The sequence below is a fragment of the Trichosurus vulpecula genome, chromosome X (assembly GCF_011100635.1).
Source record: "Trichosurus vulpecula isolate mTriVul1 chromosome X, mTriVul1.pri, whole genome shotgun sequence".
NCBI lineage: Eukaryota > Metazoa > Chordata > Mammalia > Diprotodontia > Phalangeridae > Trichosurus > Trichosurus vulpecula.
This window is the reverse complement of record NC_050582.1, coordinates 2105009-2128545: the sequence shown is the minus strand read 5'-3', so window position 1 is coordinate 2128545 and position 23537 is coordinate 2105009. Positions and strand designations below refer to the sequence as shown.

The window sequence follows — 23537 nt, the reverse complement described above, 5'->3', positions numbered from 1 at the left end:
TAAAATTCCTAACGAGAGCTGGTATTTATGCTAGATCTTAGTCCAGTTTTAAGCTTGAGATTTTTAGGTTTAACAGAAGTGCAGCATGACTTTTTATTTTTTGGAGTGGGGAAGGCAGGGCAGTTGGGGTTAAGTGACTTGCCCAAGGTCACACAGCTAGTGTGTCAAGTGTCTGAGGCCAGATTTGAACTCAGGTCCTCCTGACTCCAGGGCTGGTACCCTAATCACTGCACCACCCAGCTGCCCCACCATGACTTTGTTAGTGTTTTACATGTTAGCTCCTTTGATGGTCAGGATATGTTGAGCCAATCAGACTTAGTGAAGCAGTAGCAGTGCCCAAAGAGAACATAACACATCATTTGAATTAAATTCACTTTAATTTTCCCAACTAGATTGCAAACCCCCAAGGAGGCTTTTCAAAACAGGGTCAATTCACTTTTAAACTTAAAAAAACCTTTAAAAAAAACAATACTGTCCCATATGGACTGTCCATCCCAGCAGCAAAACACACAAGAACAAAAGTCAACAAAAATCGCAATCCTGCGCCCCAGTCTTCATGGGAGTAATAAATGTTCATAAAAACATAGGAACATAAACGTGGTACTTGCTAAACATGCTAGAACCTATCTTTTATTCGAAGCATCACCTTAAATGAGGAGAAACTGAGTTAGAAAAATAAGCATAGATAACCCTTCAGTGGATTTTCAAGTATAGCAAACAAACCACATTCTCAATTTTGATTAAGTTGCTTAAATAAACTTAAAGTCAGGAGCATGACTTGTTGATCCGTGCTTCTTATATCAAGGGCTTTAACTAAACAGTTGAGTGCTTCCTTGATTTTCCCGCTCTCTTTCAGTTCCTTTCCACACCTCACAAGAGCTTCGTAGTCATCTGTCCCGGGAGCTGAACTGGGGTTGTGTTCGGTAGTCTCTTGTGGATCCTGTCCAGATGCACCCTGGGCTAAGTCTGAGTGAGGCACAGATGAAGAACAGGGCTCACTTTGGGACAATGAGATTTCTTCTGCGGGTTCCTCTTCTGAATGTTCAGACTCTTGACTATACTCTGCTGTTTCTTCTTCTAAATACTTGTCTGTACTCTTTTGCTCACTGGCACCTTCTTCCATTCCTTCCTCCATATCTTCAACATGGTCTAAAATCACATTAATAAGAGATCTCCTTGAAGCCAGGGATCTTCTAGAAATTACAGAATTATTTTCACCACTACGTATTTCAGGCAAAAACAGTTCAGATTGAGATCTATTGCTTTTGGGAGTTGAACTAAATTGTGTTAGTAATGGATTTGGGAAAGGGGGTAACATCCCTTCTGTCACAGAATCATCTTCATCTTCTGAAACAATCCTCTTCATCATGTTTCTCATTTTCACAGGAGCTATTTTGTCCTCCAGTTCACTTTCTTGATCAGAGAGATTCTCAAGCTGTGGATACCCAAAGCTACTCTGCCCTCTAGGATTAGTTACTAAATCCCTCACGCTGTTCTCCCTTTCAGTGGGCTCCAAAGACTGCTTGGAAAGATTCTGTCCACTCTCCAGAGAGTCTTCCAAGAAAAGATTGAAATCAGCATCCTGCAGTGAAGGAACCAAGGATTCTTTTCCTAACTTGGCCTCATTTGGTCTAGAATTCTCCACTGCAGTCTGGCCTGCTGACAAATTGCCTACTAAGCTAATGAGAGAAGTACCCAATTCCATAGACTTCTCTAGACTAAGAGGCAAAATGGAAGATTCCAGATCTGGATTTGGCTCAAGATTAGTATTTGCTGTTTCCTGAACTAACTTCTTTACCCTCTCCTGAGTGTGATCTGGTAAAACTTGACTACTATCGTCAGGATTCTTGGTCTCTGATGTTTGTATTTCATGGCAGTCTTCGTTGGAAAAAGTAGTTATAAATTCCTCACCAGTCTTGTACTCTGATATGTGAACATCAGGTTGTTTTACAGACACATCCACATTCACGGCAGAGAGATCACAGACCTCGATGTCTTCAGTAACACTTAAATGGGCCATTGCAGAATTGAAAGAGTCTTCTTGTGTAAAATCAACAATGATAGATGCTGAAGAATTATGCTCAACATTATATGCAGCGTATTTTTCCTTTGCTTTGGGAGATGCAGGTTCTTTCAGCCAGGTTTCCTCAACTCTGGTTCTTGCATTGTTCAGTAAGAGCGCATTATTCTGAGACTCTAATTCCACTAGGAGTTGAGCCTTTTGAACCCTCTCTTGAACATACTGCGATTCCCCTACCTCAGACTCTTCATGAACAGACAAATCATGTGTGAACATCAAATCATGGTCAGAGATTCCTGCTATTCCCAAAGTATGCAGGTAAGCAATATGTTCTTCCAACTTCTTATCAGTCTTTCTGTGACCAGCATGCAAAGACTGCAGCTGCAACTGTGTTGCAGAACTCCGAAAATTACCTATTGTAAAGAGCTCTTTTAGTTCTTGCTTGCTAAAATATCTCATGGGGTTTTTTTGATCCCCAGTTGTTTGTCTCATTAATGAGTCCTTGAAAACCTGTCTCCTATATATCTTCTCCTCCACTGTACCACAGGTGATCAACCTATAAACCACAACATTTTCTTTTTGTCCAATTCTATAAACTCTATCTACAGCCTGTGCATCAGTTGCAGGATTCCAGCTAGGATCAAAGATGACCACTCTAGTCGCCGCAGTTAAAGTGAGACCTACTCCACCTACTTGGGAAGTAAGGAGAAAAACAGAGACACAGTGACTCCTCTGAAATAAGTCAATTCGCCTCTGTCTTTCTGAAAGATGAGTAACAGTTCCATCAATACGCAAAGTCTTGAAATTCTCTTTCTTTAAAAGGTGCTCTATGATGTCTAGAAGTTTTCTGGATTGGGAAAACACCAGAGTTTGATGTCCTTCATCTTGTAATCTCTTAAGCAAAGCCATAAGGAATATCACTTTCCCCGATTCTTGCATTAGGGACTCATGAGGTACCTGATCAATCCAGATATCCGAATAAGCGACTTCACTTTCATCTTCACCAGAGAAGTTGCCTTCTTTGAGACCTAACAAACTGCAAGCCCGTGCTGACAGTAATCTTGGGTGATCACACAACTTCTTTAAGACAGTCAGCTCAGCCAAAGGTGAACGTGTTTCCATTAGCAACTGTTTGATGTGCTTTAGGGATACAAACTTCCTATATATCTCTTCTTGCAAAGGTGCTAAATACACCCAGATAATTAACTCATTTTTCCTGGAAAGGGAAGGGATTTCACAGACAATGTCACCACCTGGATTCTTTTCAGGAAGGTTGCTTTGGGGTTTATTGGCACTTCTCTTCTGTACGTCTACTTTAGTCCTCCTGAGAAAATAGGGTTTTATGAGTGTCATTAAGTTTTCAGATATTTTCAGCCCCAGGGCCTTCTCTCCTAAAGTAGCATCTTTCTCCCTGGCCCTAGTAATAGGATTTTCATACTCCATTTTAAAGGTTTTAGATGTTCCCAGCAAGGAGCCCTGACAAGCAAAATCAAAGAGGGACCACAGCTCATACAAGTTATTCTGAATTGGAGTTCCTGTCAGGAGGATGCGGTTTTTCACAGGGATAGCCCGGGCAGCAATTGAGGACTTAGTAGAAGAGCTTTTAATTTTATGTGCTTCATCAAGTATAAGATAGTCCCAGACAAACTCTCTTCCATCCAGCTGGGAAAGCTGCTGCCAGTTGTTGATCAGCATTTGGTATGTTGTAACAGCTACCCCATTTTTCTTCTGAATCCTGTTTAGATTTCTGGTACGTTCATTCTTGCTAGAACCATGAAAGGTGGCAACTCTCATTCCTGGGGTCCACTTAGCAAATTCTTTGGTCCATGTGCTGATAAGGCTGGTAGGCATGATCAGTAGGACATACCTCACATGTTTAGCATCAAACATAGCAGAAAGGAAAGCAATGATCTGAACAGTCTTCCCCAATCCCATATCATCTGCCAATATGCCACCCTTCCTTCTGTCTTTATACAGGCTATAGAGAAAGGCCACACCTTCTTTCTGGTGCTCAAAAAGTCGATCATGCAGTTCTCGATACAGCATCAGGCCACTGTTGCACACTTCAACAAATTCGTCATCTCCTTCCACCAACAGCTCTTGCAGGGCTTCCTGTAGTCTCTGGATTCGGCTCAGGACCTTGTCACTGGGAAAAACATCTTTTGCTAAATGGAAAAGTCTAAGGGCTTCTTCTAGATTTCCTTTCTTGGTAGCTTCTTTTGCTTCTTTTACATATCTATAAATGTAAAAAAGAAAGGCACTTGCTACATGCTGGACGTTGGAGGTACAAAGACAAAAATGAAACCATCCCATCAAAGAGTTTACAGTTCATTGAAGGGAAGGACTAGTAGATGTGAGATGTGTGTGTATAAATGGGGGGAGGGGAGGACAGAGGGGGATAGAGGGGGAGAGAGAGAGAGAAGATGACAGACAGAAAGAGAGAGAATGAGAATCAGGAGAGGCCTAGTGGAGGAGAGATGAGCTGGCACCAGAATTCAGTTTTCAAGGAAATCAGGTATCCTAAGAGGCAAAGATGAGGAAAGGATGTACGGGGGACAAAGGTGGAGATGAGAGATATGACGGATTACAGGAATAATAATGGCTGTGAAGAGGTTTCAGTGACCAACAGAGGAGTTCATAGTTGATCCTACAAGAGATAGGGTGCCACTGGAGGTTACCGAGCAGCTATGTGGAAGATGCCAATCAGAAAGAGGAGAGAGTGGAGGCAAGGAGACTAATTAGGAGGAAACAAGTGATGAGGACCTGAACTGGAATGGAAACAAGAGGACAGACTTAGGAGAGGCTGTGGAGGTAGTTACCAAGACTTAGTAACAGCTTAAATGTGGGATTAGGGAGAATGGAGGAGTCAAGATCTGGAAGGTTTTAAACTTGAGTGACTAGAAGGAAAGTAGGGCACAACAGAAACAGAGGAAAGACCAGGAGTTTGAGATGCCCATGGGATGGGATACCCAGTCGGAAATGTCCAGGAGGTAGGTAGCAATTCAGCATTCGGCCTAAGGGCGAGCAGTCCTGATTCTATTATAAGCTAGAGTTCCTTCTGTAATCCAGACTGGGCTTCTAATAGCCTAAATTCAGAACCGAAGAGACCAGCACAAAAGATGATTTCACAGAGCAAAGAGCTGCAAACCCTCAAAGGGCCATACCAGCAATCATAGTTTCAGGCACCAATGGTGGGAAATGACCATGTGACAGTTAACGAAATGTCTCAAACCTGCCAGCTAGAGTAATATTAATGTGGAATACAGAAGGGACCGTGATCCCAGTGCCCAACATCTGATTGAGCTTTGTTACCTTTCTTTTTCCATTCCGAGATGTGGAAAGGAGCCAAAGTCGTCCTGACTCCACGTACGCTCCCTCTCTAGGTGGCAAATCTCAGACATTTTCTTACAGTGGAACCAGTAACCATCACATGTTCATTTCCCACCACTGGTGCCTGAAACACATATTGCTGGCATGGCCCTATGAGTGTTTCTGGCACCTTCCTGGCTCCAACCCTAATCAAGTCAATTAACTTTTCTGAGCATCAGATTTCTCATCTGTAAAACAGGGACAAGACCCCCTGCCTCCCAGGGTCATTGTAAGTGTCCAATGGCTATGAAAAGGAGTAGCATCTCACTGCCTTAGCCCAGAGTAAGCACATCACCTGTGTAACAAAGGGAGGTCACATCAACAAGCATTTGCTAAGGACTTACTATGTGCCGAGTGCCGGGGATACAGTGAGGGGCCACCCAAGCACTTTATATTCCAGCACATAAAACAGGTGGGGAGGGCTGAAGGGTATGGTGGTGAAGTTCAGAGAAGGACGGATGGCTAGTCTGGGCAGGAGGAAGTCACCAATGGCACTCACTAGAGGCAGAGTGGCCAGAGCACTGGGAAGATCTGAATTCAAAAGGGGCCTCAGAAGCTTCCTAGCAGTGTGACTCTGGGCAAGCCACTTCATCTCTGTCTTGGCTTTCTCCTCTGCAAAATGGGCACATTCCTTGGGGAACCTACCTCCCAAGGTTGTTGTGAGGACCAAATGAAGTAACATTTGTAAAAGTGCTTGGTACAGGGTGGATGCTTACTAAATGCTTATTCTCTCCCCCTAATAAGAGAAGGGAGCTAAAGGGGCAGAGGGAGAAGGTGGCTAAAGCAGAGGGCAAAGCCCAGAGAATGGACCATGACTAGTCTGGGCCTTCCTCAAAATGGAGGTGGAGGAGCCATGCCCATGTAGAAGTGAAGCTCTTGCTCCAAATCCATTGGGCATCCCTGCTGGGCCTTCAAGGAGAAGACAATGCTTGAGGGAGGGGCAGTGGCCCCCAAAGTGATAAGGAGAAAGCAGAGAAAGCTGCACTGGGCAAATACAAAAGTGGAGAGAAGACAGTCCATCAATCCCTTCCTGGAGGCGGGAGGGCTAGTAGAGGGCTAAGACATGTACACAAATAATTCTAACCTCCATGACTATATTATAACTACATCAGAGTGCCATGTATGGTCTGACAAATAAAAGGTCATATGGGGAGGAGGGGGATCAGAATTTTCTTGGCTCTGTTCCCTCCTCCCCTAAAATCGGACAACTGTTTCTCTACTCCTCTTGGATCCTTTTGGGGAAAAGCCTGTATTCTGGGAAAAGAAAGGAGGGCAGAATAATGGTTCTATGGACCAAGAAGGAAGCATTTATCATTGCAAGTATCCCACCCAAAGTACCACTGCCTCTCCCTCCTTCTGTGAGGGGCCTGCAGCCAGCTTCTAAAAGCCAAACAGAGCCAAGTGAGACCCAGCTCGGGGCACTCTGGGTACGGGTCCCCATTGTTTGTTTTCTCATAAAACACTTCCTGGCCAAGAATCTAGTACAATGGGTTGAGGTTTTCAGGAAGGCCCAGCAGAAACTTAAAATGTTACAAGGAAATTTGCTGCCATGCTTTCATTGTGTTCAGTCATTTTTCAGTCATGTCCGACTCTCTACAACCCCATTTAGAGTTTTCCTGGCAAAGATACTGGAGTGGTTTGTAATTTCTTTCTCCAGCTCCTTTTACAGATGAGGAAACTGAGGCAAACAGGGTCAAGTGACTTACCCAGGGTCACACAGCTAGTAAGTGTCTGAGGCCAGATTTGAACTCAGGAAGATGAGTCTTCCTGATTCCAGGCCTGGCACTCTATCCATGGCAATGCCACCTACCTGCCCTTGGCTTTCATTGTACACATAAGAAAATACATTTGAAGGAAAGCATTGGTATCTGTGGGTGGTGGGAAAAATCAAGAAAATCTTCCCAGAAGAGGTGGTACCAGAGATGAGCTTCGAAGGAAGCCAAGGATTCTAAGAGGCTGAGGTGAGGAGGGAAGGCATTCCTGGCATGGGAGATAGCCTGTGAAAAGACATAGCCAAAAGACTGGACATAGAACTGAGTTTGGGGAATAGCTGGTAGGTCCATTTGGGTGGACACTGTGAAGAAGAATAAGGGAGAAGTTGGAAGCCAGATTGGGGAAGGTATGAAATGTTAGGCTCGTAAAGGCAAGAAGCCATTGAAGATCTCTGAGCAGAGGAGTAACATGGCCAGACCTGTGAAGGACAGATTAGAAAGGGGAAGAAATGAGCTGCCACTACTGTCTAGCCAAGAAGAAATACTGGAGTGGTTTGCCATTTCCTTCCCTAGCTCATTTTATACATGAGGAAGATGAAGCAAACAGGGTTCACCCTGTGACTTGCCCAGGGTCACACAGCTAGGAAGTGTCTGAGGCCAGATTTGAACTCAGGAAGATGAGTCTTCGTGATTCCAAGTCCAGTGCTTTTTTTAACCACCAAGTCAAAGATAGAAAAAAAAGATAACCATAATTTTTGAAGTACATATTTTAAGCCCCAGATTTCATTATACCTTAAGAAACAGACTTCTCCATGCGCAAAGGTGGGGCAGTGGGACATAGTAGCTTACTGTGTAGAAATACTAAAGGAGACCCCAAAAAAATACTGAAGAAAATAACACCTTAAAGCATAGACTAAACTAATTGTCAAAAGAGCTCCAAAAAGCCAATGAGAAGAATGCCTTAAAAGGCAGAACTAGCCAAATGGAAAAGGAGGTCCAAAAGACCACTGAAGAAAATACTACCTTAAAAATTAGATTGGAGAAGATGGAGGCTGGTAAGCACGGACCAGAGTGAGCTCTGTACCCGAGTCCCTCCAAAAACCTATAAAAAATGGCTCTGAACCAATTCTAGAACGGCAGAACCCACAGAACAGCAGAGGGAAGCAGGGCTCCAGCCCAGGACAGCCTGGATAGTCTCTGGGTGAGGTCTATTCCACACGGAGCTGGGAACGGAGTGGAGCAGAGCCCAGCCTGAGCGGCGTGGACCATCCAGACCAGAAGCCGGGCGGAGGGGGCCCTAGCGCCCTGAATATGTGAGCTGCGGCAGTTACCAGACCCCCTCGACCCACAAACACCAAAGACTGCGGAGAAGGTTAGTGGGAAAGGCTGCAGGAGTGGAAGGAGTTCGAGGTTCGGCTTCCAGCCCCGGGGGGCAGCGGAGGTGGGGCAGCTACAGCTGTTGTTACTTCCAGCTCCAGGCCCACCTGGTGGGAGGAATTAAGTGGCGGATCAGAGCAGGAGTGCAACAGCCTGCTGAAGATCTAAGCCCAGTCTGGACTGGGGGTCCTTGGGGAAGGAGGAGTGCGGCTTGGACAGAGCTGGCACCTCCCCCCCAAACATAGAACATAGAACTCTTTAGTCTACAAGCAGTCATACCCCACTGAAAAACTCAAGGGTCAAGTTAGTTGGTTGGGAATATGGCCAGGCAGCGAAAACACACCCAGATTCAGTCTCAGACTTTGGATTCTTTCTTTGGTGACAAAGAAGACCAAAACATACAGCCTAAAGAAGACAACAAAGTCATAGAGCCTACAACAAAAGCCTCCAAGAAAAACATGAACTGGCCCCAGGCCATAGAAGAACTCAAAAAGGATTTGGAAAAGCAAGTTAGAGAAGTAGAGGAAAAATTTGGAAGAGAAATGAGAAGGATGCGAGAAAACCATGAAAAACAAGTCAATGACTTGCTAAAGGAGACCCAAAAAAATACTGAAGAAAACACCACCTTAAAAAATAGACTAACTCAAATGGCAAAAGAGCTCCAAAAAGCCAATGAGGAGAAGAATGCCTTGAAAGGCAGAATTAGCCAAATGGAAAAGGAGGTCCAAAAGACCACTGAAGAAAATACTACTTTAAAAATTAGATTGGAGCAAGTGGAAGCTAGTGACTTTATGAGAAATCAGGATATTATAAAACAGAACCAGAGGAATGAAAAAATGGAAGACAATGTGAAATATCTCCTTGGAAAAACCACTGACCTGGAAAATAGATCCAGGAGAGATAATTTAAAAATTATTGGACTACCTGAAAGCCATGATCAAAAAAAGAGCCTAGATATCATCTTTCAGGAAATTATCAAGGAGAACTGCCCTGATATTCTAGAGCCACAGGGCAAAATAGAAATTGAAAGAATCCATCAATCACCTCCTCAAATAGATCCCAAAAAGAAATCTCCTAGGAATATTGTTGCCAAATTCCAGAGCTCCCAGATCAAGGAGAAAATACTGCAAGCAGCCAGAAAGAAACCATTTGAGTATTGTGGAAACCCAATCAGAATAACCCAAGATCTGGCAGCTTCTACATTAAGAGATCGAAGGGCTTGGAATGAGATATTCCGGAGGTCAATGGAGCTAGGATTAAAACCTAGAATCACCTACCCAGCAAAACTGAGTATCATGTTCCAAGGCAAAATATGGAGTTTCAATAAAATAGAGGACTTTCAAGCTTTCTCAGTGAAAAGACCAGAACTGAATAGAAAATTTGACTTTCAAACACAAGAATCAAGAGAAGCATGAAAAGGTAATCAAGAAACGGAAATTGCAAGGGACTTACTAAAGTTGAACTGTTTTGTTAACATTCCTACATGGAAAGATGATGAGTATGATTCATGAGACCTCAGTATTAGGGTAGTTGAAGGGAATATCCATATATATATATATGTGTGTATATATATGTTTATGTATATATATAAGTGAATGTGTATGTATATATGTATGTGTATATGTATGTATGTGTATATATATGTGTTTATATATATACATATATACGTATATATATATATATATATATATATATATATATATATATATATATATATATATATATATATACGTAAAAGAGAGAGAGCAGACACAGGGTGAGTTGAAGATGAAGGGAAGATATCTAAAAGAAATAAAATGAAATTAAGGGATGAGAGAGTAACATACTGAGAGAGGGAGATAGGGAGAGGTAGAATGGGGTGGATTATCTCGCATAAAGGTGGCAAGAGGAAGCAGTTCTGTGGGAGGAGGGGAGAGGGCAGGTGAGGGGGGAATGAGTGAACCTTGCTCTCATCAGATTTGGCCTGAGAGGGAATACCATACATACTCAGTTGGGTATCTTACCCCACAGGAAAGAAGAGGGAGGAAGATAAAAAAAAAATAAAAGGTGGGGGGATGATGGAGGGGAGGGCAGATGGGGGTGGAGGTAATCAAAACAAACACTTTGGAAAGGGGACAGGGTCAAGGGAGAAAATTCAATAAAGCGGGATGGGTTGGGAAGGAGCAAAGTGTAGTTAGCCTTTCACAACATGAGTATTGTGGAAGGGTTATACATAATAATACATGTGTGGCCTAGGTTGAATTGCTCAACTTCTTAGGGAGGGTGGGTGGGAAGGGAAGAGGGAAGAGAATTTGGAACTCAAAGTTTTAAAATCAGATGTTCAAAAACAAAAAAAAGTTTTTGTATGCAACTAAAAGATAAGATACACAGGCAATGGGGCGTAGAAATTTATCTTGCCCTACAAGAAAGGAAGGGAAAAGGGGATGAAAGGGGAGAGGGGTGATAGAGGGGAGGGCTGACTGGGGAACAGGGCAACCAGAATATAAGCCATCTTGGAGTGGGGGGGAGGGTAGAAATGGGGAGAAAATTTGTAATTCAAAATGTTGTGAAAATCAATGTTGAAAACCAAATATGTTAAATAAATAAATTGCATTTAAAAAAAAATTAGATTGGAGCAAGTGGAAGCCAGTGACTTTATGAGAAATCAGGATATTATAAAACAGAACCAAAGGAATGAAAAAGGAAAAACCACCGACCTGGAGAATAGATCCAGGAGACATAATTTAAAAATTATTGGACTACCTGAAAGCCATGATCAAAAAAAAAGCCTAGATATCATCTTTCAAGAAATTATCAAGGAGAACTGCCCTGATATTCTAGAGCCAGAGGGTAAAACAGAAATTGAAAGAATCCACCAATCACCTCCTCAAATAGATCCCCAAAAGAAAACTCCTAGGAATATTGTCCCCAAATTCCAGAGCTCCCAGATCAAGGATAAAATACTGCAAGCAGCCAGAAAGAAACAATTTGAGTATTGTGGAAACCCAATCAGGATAACACGAGATCTGGCAGCCTCTACATTAAGAGATCGAAGGGCTTGGAATACGATATTCTGGAGGTCAATGGAGCTAGGATTAAAACGAAGAATCACCTACCCAGCAAAACTGAGTATCAAGCTCCAAGGCAAAATATGGATTTTCAATAAAATAGAGGACTTACAAGCTTTCTCAGTGAAAAGACCAGAGCTGAATAGAAAATTTGACTTTCAAACACAAGAATCAAGGGAAGCATGAAAAGGTGAACAAGAAAGAGAAATCATAAGGGACTTACTAAAGTTGAACTGTTTTGTTTACATTCCTACATGGAAAGATGATGTGTATAATTCATGAGACCTCAGTATTAGGGTAGCTGAAGGGAATATACATACATATGCATGTGTGTGTGTGTGTGTGTGTGTGTGTGTGTGCGCGCATGCATATAGACAGAGGGCACAGGGTGAGTTGAATATGAAGGGACGATATCTAAAAAAAAATTAAGGGATGAGAGAGGAATATATTGAGAGAGGGAGAAAGGGAGAGATAGAATGGGGCAAATTATCTCACATAAAAGTGAGAAGAAAAAGCGGTTCTGTTGGAAGGGAAGAGGGGGCAGGTAAGGGGGAATGAGTGAATCTTGCTCTTGTCGGATTTGACCTGAGGAGGGAATAACATACACACTCCATGGGGTATCTTACCCCACAGGAAAGAAGGAGGAAGGGGATAAAAAAGGGGGGACGACAGAAGGGAGGGCAGATAGGGGAAGCAGGTAATCAAAAACAAACACTTTTGAAAAGGGACAGGGTCAAGGGAGATAGGACAGAAGGAGCAAAACATAGTCTTTCACAACATAAGTACTGTGGAAGGGTTTTACATAATGATACCCATGTTGAATTATGTTGAATTCCTTGCCTTCTTAGGGAGGGTGGGTGGGGACAGAAGAGGGGAAAGAATTTGGAACTCAGTTTTAAAAACAGATGTTCAAAAAAAAAGTTTTTGCATGCAACTAGGAAATAAGATACACAGGCAATGGGGCATAGAAATCTATCTTGCCCTACAAGAAAGGAAGGGAAAAGGGGATGGGAGGGGAGGGGGGTGACAGAGGGGAGTGCTGACTGGGGAACAGGGCAACCAGAATATACGCCATCTTGGAGTGGGGGGAGGGTAGAAATGGGGAGAAAATTCGGAATTCAAAGTCTTGTGAAAATCAATGCTGAAAACCAAAAATATTAAATAATCAATCTTATATGGATATTGATTAGGGTAAAGATATTGATTATTGTGAGTTATTATTATTCCTGTTCAATTAATTATCAAACCCCTCTGCCTGAAGGGGAAATTGACTATACCTTGTTAGCAATGATTCAAATTTCTTAGGCTTCCTTTTTACCTGGGCCAAAAGAAGTAGTCAGAGTACTGGCCCAGCACATTTTAAACTGACCTGGTTATAATAGGTGACTCAAAACTAAAACTTTCCCAAGAAAAATGTGAATGGAACTTAGAAATGCATATTTGAATAACGTTTTTAAAAAGTGCATATTGTTATTAGGCATTGAGAAATTTATTAACTACGTAGCCCCAAGAAAATTTAGTACAGTACCAGGAACATGGGGGCACCAAATCCATGTGTACCTTTAGAGCGCTATCTCCCCCATTAGAAGGCGCTCTCCACGAGGGCAGGGATCACTCAGCACACTGCCTCGTACACAGTAAACACTGACAATGGTTCTATTCGAGCGTTCTCGGTTCTGTGACTTTGCAGTTCACTAATTTACTTGGCCCGCCTTTGCACGTCCGCCCGCTCCCCTCTCCTATCCCACCTAACGGGTCCAGCGGGCGTGGCTGGTATGGGAAGGGGAGCAGCGGCGAGGGAAGGGTGGCATTAATATCCAAACGAAACAACTTCTAGAAACCCAGTTTTCTTCCTCCCCCCCAGGTCTAGGGTTTCGTCGGGACCGGAAGTGAGAACCTCCCGGAAGCCGGCTCTCCCAAACAAGCAGCCACCGTGAGGGAACGCTCCCACGCAGCCGCAGCACACAGTGCGCAAGCGCTCTTCCCTCGCCGCCGCCCGCCCCCCCCCCTCCCCCGCCAAAGCCTAGCGTACAGGTGCTCCCCATCCCCCTCCCGCCCCCTCCGCAAGGTCCGTCCGTCCTCAGGGAGCAGGGGCAGCCTCACCACCTACCTCCGATAACTGGCTACTTGGTCCGGGCTTAGTAGCTCCTCCGCCGAGCTCCCTGCAGCCGCCGACTCCGCCACTGCCGCCTCGGTCTCGGTCTCGGTCTCGGCCTCCGTCCCGGTCCCGGTCCCCGTCTCGATCTCGGTCCCAACCTCTATCTCGGCCTCGGTCCCGACCTCTATCTCGCTCTCGGTCTCGGTCTCGGTCTCGGTCCCGGTCCCGGACCCGATATCGGCCTGCAGCTCCGCCATCGCTAGCGCCGCGGGGCTGACTCGGCGCTGACTCGGAGCGAAGGGGCGGGGAGCCTCTTTCTTTTGAATCTTCCCTCCTCCGGAGCGGCGCTGGCGCACGGTGGGCGGGGCCCGGAAGGCTCTGGGCCAATAGAAGGCCGGGGCCTCGCCCTCTGGCCCGCCTCCTCTCCGCTGGTGGGCGCGGCTGTCCTCCGAGTCCGCGTGCTCTTCCTCGTGGGCGTGACCGGTCCGGGGGGGCGTTCGGCTGGGCCCGGGCAGCCCGGGGGCAGCGGGAAGCGACCCGTCCCTGTTGAGGTGCGTCTTGTGGTTCAGTGAACAGTAACGCTGGGGCCCTGTGGGCATCTTTGCGCAGATAGCTCCTTGTTCGTTTCTGATGATGCTTTCATGGCACGTTCCCGCCAGGTGGGTCAAAGGGCATGATTGTTTTTAGGACGTTCTAGCAGCACTGGATGAAACCTGCGTGTTTCCCCACGTCCTTGCAAATACTGGGTTTTGTTGCTTTCAGTTATTTCCTCTCATTGTATGTGGATAAGTTGTTTAAATTTGTATCTCTTTGGTTTGTATTAAGTGACTGTTAAACATTGGATTTCTTCATTTGAAAAATTTCAAGTCCTGTTTTTGACCATTCTGGAATGGAATTATCTATCTGATAGACACAACAAATTCCCTTGATAAAAGAATTTGTTCAGTAAAACTTGTACTCAGTCAAAAGGCTGCACTCAAGGACCTAACAGTCCACATGTTCCCCCACCCCTGATCTATCACCTTGACTCTTTCATACTTATAAGTTTCAGATCTTAATTTTTTAATCTGTCATATTTGCTATGAATATTTCCACGAATCCATTATTTATACCGGTTTTTGTTGTACAGCATATTTATATTTCCGTCTAATCAACAGCATCCATTTTGTGCATAATAATATTTTGAAAAAATTTCGTCTCCTCCACAATTGAGATAAATACTTTATTCTAATTTTCTCATTTTTATAGCTTGTTTTAAAATATTTGAGTCCCTCATACAGCTGGAATTCAATGTGGAATACATGTGCCTAAACAAATGCCCTCCCCAGTTTTGCCATTTTCAAGTGCCCCCCCCCCCCCCCCCCCCCCCGGTGTACTTGGTATGACTTTCCATACCGATAAGGACATGTGAGTGTTTGGTAAAAGAATTCTGAGAGAGCAGAGAGACAGAGAAAGAAGAGGCAAAGTGAAGACCTGGAAGGAGACACACACACACCCACACACACACACACCTCCAGAGTGGCAGCACATGGAGGAAAGCAGAAATACTAATATCGCCCAGAGATGTTGCAAAGCTGACCTAGCAAGTAATCTGGGCTGACTAGAGGTCAGACTCCAGGAATGGGATTAAGGGTGGCAAATACCTGAAAGCTACAATGCAGGGCTAGGCTAGGTTAAGGGTACCAGCCACATCAAGTGAGAAGATTCAAGGTAGGGTTCAAGGGGGTTCCCAGAGCCTATAGCCCATTATCTTGTATATATTTTGCTTGTACGTTACCGACTTTCTGTGGTCTCCCCATTAGACTGTGAGGTCCCTGAGGGTGGGGAATGTCTTTTGCCTTTTTCCTCAGCACTTAACACAGTGCCTGGCAGCACACAGATTAATGTTGACTGATTTGTTCACTTGTTGTCTGACTGATTATCCCTGCATCTTCCTACCCACAAAGAGGGAAATCGAGTTTCCCGTAAATAAAGGTAGTGAGAGTTGGCAGCCTTTCTTTGTCCCCATTTTGAGCCAAAATGTTTGTAATGTTTCTGTTGCTTATTAGGTTGGCTCTTGGCTCGTTGGATACTTTTTATTGTGTTGAGGTAGAATAATCTATTCCCTTTAGTATTCTTTAAGTTGAATAAATGGTGGATTTGTTAAAGGCTATTTCTGTATCCATTGATATAATTCTATGCTCTTTTTTTAGTTTGAGGATTCAGTGTTTTATTATGTTAATAGTTTTTCTGATGTTAAATCAAGTTTCTGTACCTGGCATAAATTTTGCTCGGTCGTAATAAAGCATTTTCTAGCATGTTGCTCCCTTCTATGGGCTAATATTGTATTTAGTTGTAATGTGGCTGTCTCCATGTGGCTTTAGTAATTTTGCATCTACGTTCGTTAGAGAAATTGATCTGTAAATCTCTTTTCAATGTTATCTTTCTCTGATTTTAAAATCAGCACCACATTTGCTCCATAAAAGAAATCAGATAATGATCCATCTTTCTCTGTATTTATTAATAATTTATGAAACAGAGATTATTTGTTTTTTCAAAGTTTAGAAGAAGTCAGATATGAATCTGTTTTGGACTAGGTGATTTGTTTTTGGCCGAATAATTATTTGTTGACTTGTCTTATTCCTTCTCCAAGATTGGTCTATGTAAATTAGTCATTTTCTGTGGTGTTGCTTTTGGCAATGTTTATGCTTGTAAGGAAGGATCTATTTCAGTTCTCTAATTTGTTAGACCTTCGCTGTGTATTATATCCCCTAATCGTGTTGATTTTTGTCGTGTTTGATGTGATCTCTCCTTTTAAATTTGTGATTATAGTGATTTGTACCCTCCTTGGAGGGCATGTTAAATTTCGTAATGGCTAAATTTTGTTAGTCTTTAAAAGAAAACCTCTTGGTCTTACCAATTGAATTGTCTTGTCCTCTATTTCTTTTATTTCTTCCCTAACTCTACCCATCTCCTTTTATTCTTTTGTATTGTTGCTTTGTAGGGCCTTTCTAGGGTCATCAATTTTATGCTTAATTGATTTATTTTTTTTCCTTTTCTTTGTTTTTAAAGGCACTTAATATAAATTCATCTCTCAGTACAGCTTTGGTTGTCTCCCACAAGCTCTATTATATGGTATTGTAATTCTTGTCACTTCAATTTTCTTCTGCCTTTTTTGAGGTCCTCTTTAACCCAATCATTGTTCAATTGATGATTGCATTTCAATTTCCTTGTAATTATCTAAAATTCTGATTTTTGTGAACTTAACATCAGTAAATCTGAATGTTTCATTAGACAAAGAATAACAAGGAAACTGGGACATAAAACTCTGAACTTCTGTTAAGTGTGCTTTTTAAAAATGTATATTAAATGGAGCATGGCACTAACATTAATACCCTACTTGACTCATCTGTGTCTTCTTCTGAACTTCCTTCTGCCATCTGTGTAGTTTTTACAATAGGTTTTTATTGGTATCTTTTGTTTTAACATCACAGATAGCCACTTTCCCACCCTCACAGAGCTATTTCTTATGACAAAGGGTTTTTTAAGACACAAGGAGAAAGAAGAGAAAGAAATTAAGTAAAACTAATTGATACATTTAAAAAAAAACTTGACATATGGAATATTGCACACCTTTGGACCTCCCATTTTCACAAAGCAGTACAGGGAGGTGTCTTTTCAAATCTTTGGGGTCAAGCTTGTTTTTTGTAATTTTGCAACACTTACTTTCTTTTTTTAAATCAAATTTTGTTGATATCTTTTGTTTTTACGTTGCCTGAATTTCTCCTAGTATCCCTCCCCCTTCCCTACCAGAGAGCCACCTTATGTAACAAAGAACATTTTTTCTTCTTTTTTTTCATTTTGGTGAATTTTTTAATGTAATACTTTCCCCAATTATATGTAAAACAGTTTTTAACATTCAGTTTTTTAAATTTTGAGTTCCAGGTTCTCTCTCTCTTCCCCTCCCCCCTATTGAGAAGGCGAGCAATTTGATATAGGTGATACATGTGTAGTCATGCAAAACATATTTCCATATTAGTCATGTTGTAAAGGAAAACAGACAAAAACAAACAAGAAAAATTTTAAAGTTTTAAATGTATGCTCTGATTTGTATTTAGACCACATCAGTTCTTACTCTGGAGGTGGATACCATTTTTCATCCTAAGTCCTTTGGAGTCGTCTTGGCTCATTGCACTGCTGAGAATAGCTAAGTCATTCCCAGTCGATCATTGTTCAGTATTGCTATTACTGTGTAATATGTTCTCTTGTTTCTGCTCATTTCACTTTGCATCAGTCCGTGTAAGTTTTCCGGGTATTTCTGAGAGCATCCTGCTTGGTATTTCTGAAATCACAGTAGTATTCCATCACAATCATATACCACAGCTTGTTCAGCCATTCTCCAGTTGATGGGCATCCCCTCGATTTCTAGTTCTTTGCCACCACTAAGAGAGCTGCTATAAATATTTTTGTATATATAGGTCATTTTCATTTTTGTTTTTATCTATTTGGAATACAGATATAATAGTGGTGTTGCCTGGTCAAAGGGTATGCGTGGCTTTATAGCCCTTTGGACATAGTTCCAAATTGCTCTCCAGAATGGTCGAATCAGCATACAACTTCACGAACAGTGCATTAGTATCTCAATTTTCCCATATGCCCTCCAACATTTTTCATTTTCCTTTTATATTAGGCAATCTGACTGGGGTGGGGTGGTACCTCAGAGTTATTTTAATTTGCATTTCTCTAAATAATAGTGATTTAGAGTACTTTTTCATATGACTGTAGATAGCTTTGATTTCTTTGTCTGAAAACTGCCTGTTCATATCTGTTGACCATTTATTGATTGGGGAATGACTTGTATTCTTATAAATTTGACTCAGTTTTCTATATATCTAAGAAATGAGGCCTTTATCATAGAAACTTGCTGTAAAAATTTATGATTTCTGTGTATCTCCCTCCGTCCTATTTTCTGTTTATCTTATTCTTTCTCTCTTTCCTTTCACCCTGTCTATCCTCAAAAGTGTTTTGCTTCTGACTACTGCTTTCCCCAATCTGCCCTCCCTTTTATTACCACCCCCCATTCCCTTCCCCTCTTACTTTTCTGTGGGGTAAGATAGATTTCTATACCCAACTGAATGTGTATGTCATTCCCTCTTTTATCCAGTTCAATTGAGAGTAAGGTTCCAGTGCTCCCCCCACCCCTTCCCCTCCACTGTAAAAGGTCTTTCCTGCCTCTTTCATGTGAGATAATTTACAGGACACATGGGCATGTTTGTAGGCAATAAAAAAACCCAGAAAAACATTTTAAAGACCAACTGTATTGTCATGGGAAAGAAAAACTAGCCGGCGAGGCCGGCCCTGTAGATGCCCCCAGATGTTATCCTTTCAGACCCTCAGCCTCCCTAACCCTTTCCTACCCCACCCCGCAAAAGAAAGGTGAAGAGGCTTGGCCTTCAGGCCGGGCTGGGGGCCAGAATCGATCCTTAAGGTGCCCATCTCTTTGCCTCTGGCCTTTTCCCAATCAATAATTAAGAAAGCCATTGGGGCGGGGGCTCAGTTTCCCTCTCCTCTCAGAATCACCAAGTTTGAGCTGGCAGCTCCTCGGGCCAGCAGGCCCTCATCCCACCGCTCTCATTGGCCAGCTTCTGGGCCAATCACAGGAGCCCGTGCAGGGCGAAGCGCGAGGGAAGCGTTCCCATTGCTGGGTGGGAAGACCAATGGGAGCAGTCCGCAGGGGAGGATGCTCACCCCCCCCCCCCCCGTTCTTGCCAGTCAAAGGGTGACTCCGGCGCTGTAGGCGGCATCTCATCTCGGGCTGCCGGGTGACCTTCCACGGACTGCTCCGGGCCGCCCCCGAGGCCTTAGGCCGCTCCTTCAGAGGGCTCGGGACCCAACCGCAGCAGGAGCGGTGAGAGAGAAGGGAGGAAGAGAGGGGGGAAGGGGCAGGAGAGAGGAGGGGGCCAGCAGCGCGGGCAGAAAAAGAGGGGAGAGGGCAGGAGTAGGGGAGAGGAGGGAGCGGGGGGGGGTAGCAGCAGGAGGGGGGAGGGGGTCACCTGCAGGAGCAGGAAGGGGAGAGGGGCAGGAGCAGGAGGAGGAGGGGGGCAGCTGCAGCAGCAGGAGGGGGAGGGGGGCAGCTGCAAGAGCAGGAGAGGGGAGGGGGCCACCTGCAGGAGCAGGAGGGGGAGGGGGCCACCTGCGGGAGGGGGAAGGGGCCACCTGCAGGAGCAGGAGAGGGGAGGGGGCCAGCTGCAGGAGCAGGAGGGGGAGGGGGGCAGCTGCAGGAGGGGGAGGGGGGCAGCTGCAGGAGCAGGAAGGGGAGGGGGGCAGCAGCAGGAGGGGGAGGGGGGCAGCTGCAAGAGCAGGAGAGGGGAGGGGGGCAGCTGCAAGAGCAGGAGGGGAGGGGGCCACCTGCAGGAGCAGGAGAGGGGAAGGGGCCAGCTGCAGGAGGGGGAGGGGGTCAGCTGCAGGAGCAGGAGAGGGGAGGGGGTCAGCTGCAGGAGCAGGAGAGGGGAGGGGGTCAGCTGCAGGAGCAGGAGAGGGGAGGGGGCCACCTGCAGGAGCAGGAGAGGGGAGGGGGCCACCTGCAGGAGCAGGAGAGGGGAGGGGGCCACCTGCAGGAGCAGGAGAGGGGAGGGGGTCAGCTGCAGGAGCAATTGAAGGGAGGGAGCGGTGAGAGGGAGGAAGGCGGGATCAGGAGGGGGGAGGGGGGCTGTGAGAGGGAGGAGGGCGGGGTCAGGGGAGGGGAGGGGGTGGTGATGAGAGATGCTGTGGAAAGTCTGAAACCGGACCAATCTTTTTCTCTTCTTTAAAATCTGTCTTTTTCTTGCTGGCCAGTCCTTCTGAAGTTCCAACCTTTGACGTGGTTTTCTCTGTTAGGAATTTGTGATGCAAATATCTGTATGTCTGTATGTCTTTCTGACCACCTGGCTCGGTGATTCTCCTTTTGGCTTCGTCACTTCTGAATCTTTTTCCCCCCAGCTGACGTTCGGTGGGGTGGGTGGGCTAGAGTTCTATTGTACTTGGCTTGTCTCCCGGTGGCATGTACACCATACACCTGAACAACGAAGTAAATTGAAAGTGAGCAGTTTGCACACACCATACACACACACACACACACACACTCTCTCTCTCTCTCTCTCTCTCTCTCTCTCTCTCCCTCTCTCTCCCTCCCTCCCCCTCTCCCTCTCTCCCCCCCTCCCTCCCTCCCTCCCTCTCTCTCCCCCCCCTCTCCCCCCCTCCCTTCCTCTCTCTCCCCCTCCCTCTCTCCACCCCCTCCCCCTCTCCCCCCCTCCCTCCCTCCCTCCCTCTCTCTCTCCCTCTCTTACACCCTTGGTCCCCGTTTGTTCTCAATCTGGAAGCCACGCTCCTGTGCTCTGCATTTGACCTGGGAGCTCAGCCTCGGATCCTACCACTTGCTCGCTCTTTGCTTAACCTTGGCCAAGGCACTTCTCTGCCCCTCAATTGTATTATCTTTCAAAACTAGATTACTCTTCTAGCTTGAAATCTATAATTCTCCTATTAATGTCTAGCAGAGATTTTGTTTCGTCTTTATTTAAAAGTTTACAGATCATATTTTTTAAAAGCTATCCACTTGATAATGTCTCATAGCATATGGTAGAGTCAAATATTTGATTGGAATAATGTTAAAGACATCTGAACCCAGTATTTTCTCTTTTTCCAATAGTTATAAAATAATCAAAATTTATATGCCTTTAAAATTTAAAAAGAAAAGCCGTCCCAGCCACTTGGTTATATATTCCGTGGATTCTTTTTCCTTCGTGGGGGCCATTGTTCAGTAGCTGGTATGTGCCCTCTCAGGCTTGAAGCCACTCTGTGTTTCTAACATGTACAAACCATAGTTTGCAGCTTTATGAGAAGGAGCCAAACTAGGAGGCCTGGAGGTCAAGGAGATGAAGCTCACTCACCTCCGGGAAGGTTAGGATTGTTTTGGAACCACATTGGCCACTTCTGGCCCACAGGGTTAGGCATTGGGGGAAATGGTATTCCTAAGCCTCTCAACTCTTTGCTGATTAGTAGGCTGGGCTTGTCCTGCCAGTGGGACACCAGCCCCGGGAAAGTAGGTGCTGTTCTCTAGGGTTTGTTTTTGCATCTCAAAGTTCTTCCCCAACTCCAGTCTTTACTTCAGAATCAGGACTTGAAAGTCCTCTCTACCGGAGCACTAGAGTCAAGTGGACTTGGGAAATGTTGAACAAAAGAAATAAAAACACAGGAGAACATTGGTGATGTTAATGTTTGGTTTGCAAAGTCAACATGCAGCCTGCTGGGATCCTTAGTTTAGGAATTTGATGCCACTGCCCTATTCTATTAAAGGTTCATTTTTTCCCCTGTAGGGTTAAACTGGGCTTTGCTGGACAAGGTATCCTTGGTCATAAACCTGTATTTTTTGCCTTTTGGAATATTGTATTTCAAGATCATTCCTTATTTATAATCCAAGTTGCCAGGTTTTAAATGATCCTGCCTTTAGTTCCTTGTATAGCAGTGATTACTGGCCCCCACTGTCTGCAGGCCAAGTATATTACATTTCACCCCTTGCTGAGGGTTCTCTGGTGCCCTTGAGAAGGTGTAGGGGTGATGTGTATAGTCTCTGTCATTGGCTCAAGCCCCTGTCAGTTCATATTCCCCCAATTTTAGGAGTCCCCAGAAACCTAGTTCCATTTAGCCACTTAACAATCCAATTAACTTTTTACAAAGTAACATTTACTTCAAAAGTATAGCTAGAACAAACACACAGATAATACCCCCCAGACCCCCTTAGTTGGAGGAGAGGAGTTGGATTAATCGAAGTTTAGCTCAATTCCTATATAGCACTAATTCCACCAAGTTCTAAATCCAGTCCCTACTCCCCCACTTTGGGCTTCTGTCCCAGGACCCTGGTTTCCCAGGGCTTCCATACTGGGCTAGTGGTACCATCTGGCCTGGAATCCTGGCTCCAAGGTCCCCTGACTCAAGCCTCTGGGTCTAGGAGTCCACTTCCTGCACCTTGAACTGAAAATGACAAATGAAACAGATTCAAACCCCAGGCCTCTTTCTTAGGACCATAGACCTTCTCTCCCCCAATTTAGTTCATGGTCCCCATCCCCAGGTGCCTTTTGTCAGGTGTGGCTACAAAGCCTGTGGACCAGGGCTACCACAGAGTGTCTGGTGTCTCCCCCACGGGGACCTCTCTCTTAGGTGATCTAGGCATACCCCAAAGCCCCTTTACAAATAAAATACAATACATAAGATTACAAAGAAAATCGGTTATACAGAAATACAGTCTGGAGCTGTGATCACCTGCCGTCTAGCAGTGGGTCTAGTAACTACAGTCATTTCAGAGTCGTGCGGAGTGAAATGTAACACAGTGATGAGATGGGAAAATATCTGGGATTTCTGTTGGTGACAAAGTTATGGGGTCCAGCTAGTACAGCTGTGGTTTGCTACCTACATTCATGCTTTCAGAAATGCTAAATTGCAGTTAGATGTTAGTGAAAATAATGATGTCATTTCCCCCCATCCAAACTCCCAGGCTTTTGTCTCATTCGTGTTCCATGGATTCCAGGTTAAGAACCCCTGATCTAGAGCTTTGGTCACCGGTATACGTCTCTATTGCCATATGGGTTTTATCACTTATTTTTTAGGACACCATGAAATTCTAATATGTTTAGATTCCATAAATTAGCCACTTTCCCTTTGGACATATAGGTTGTTTCAGATGTTTGTTCCTGGTTTCACATACTCCTCTATTATATCAAAGAAAAATCGTTCCAGTTACGTATTACTTTGGCTTTTTAACATGAAAAAATGGTCATATGTTATTAAAGGCATTTTCTATAGTGACAGCATGTTGTACAGTAGACTGCCCCACATTCCTGAATGTGTAGCCGGAACCAGATTAAAGTATAATTGGGAAGTATTTCACAAAATAAATAAAAATA

At 44.3% G+C, this 23537-nt stretch overlaps 1 protein-coding gene across 1 annotated transcript; it reads right to left on the bottom strand.

Annotated features, from left to right (window-relative positions):
• Window positions 1-358: 358 nt before the first annotated feature.
• On the bottom strand, window positions 359-13939 carry ERCC6L (ERCC excision repair 6 like, spindle assembly checkpoint helicase). Its single transcript, XM_036739778.1, has 2 exons — window positions 13636-13939; window positions 359-4256 (listed from the first exon to the last, which is right to left on the bottom strand). Exons 1-2 carry the CDS (start codon window positions 13878-13880, stop codon window positions 731-733), a joined length of 3771 nt encoding a protein of 1256 aa, XP_036595673.1. The 5' UTR covers window positions 13881-13939; the 3' UTR covers window positions 359-730.
• Between the last annotated feature and the right edge of the window lie 9598 nt (window positions 13940-23537).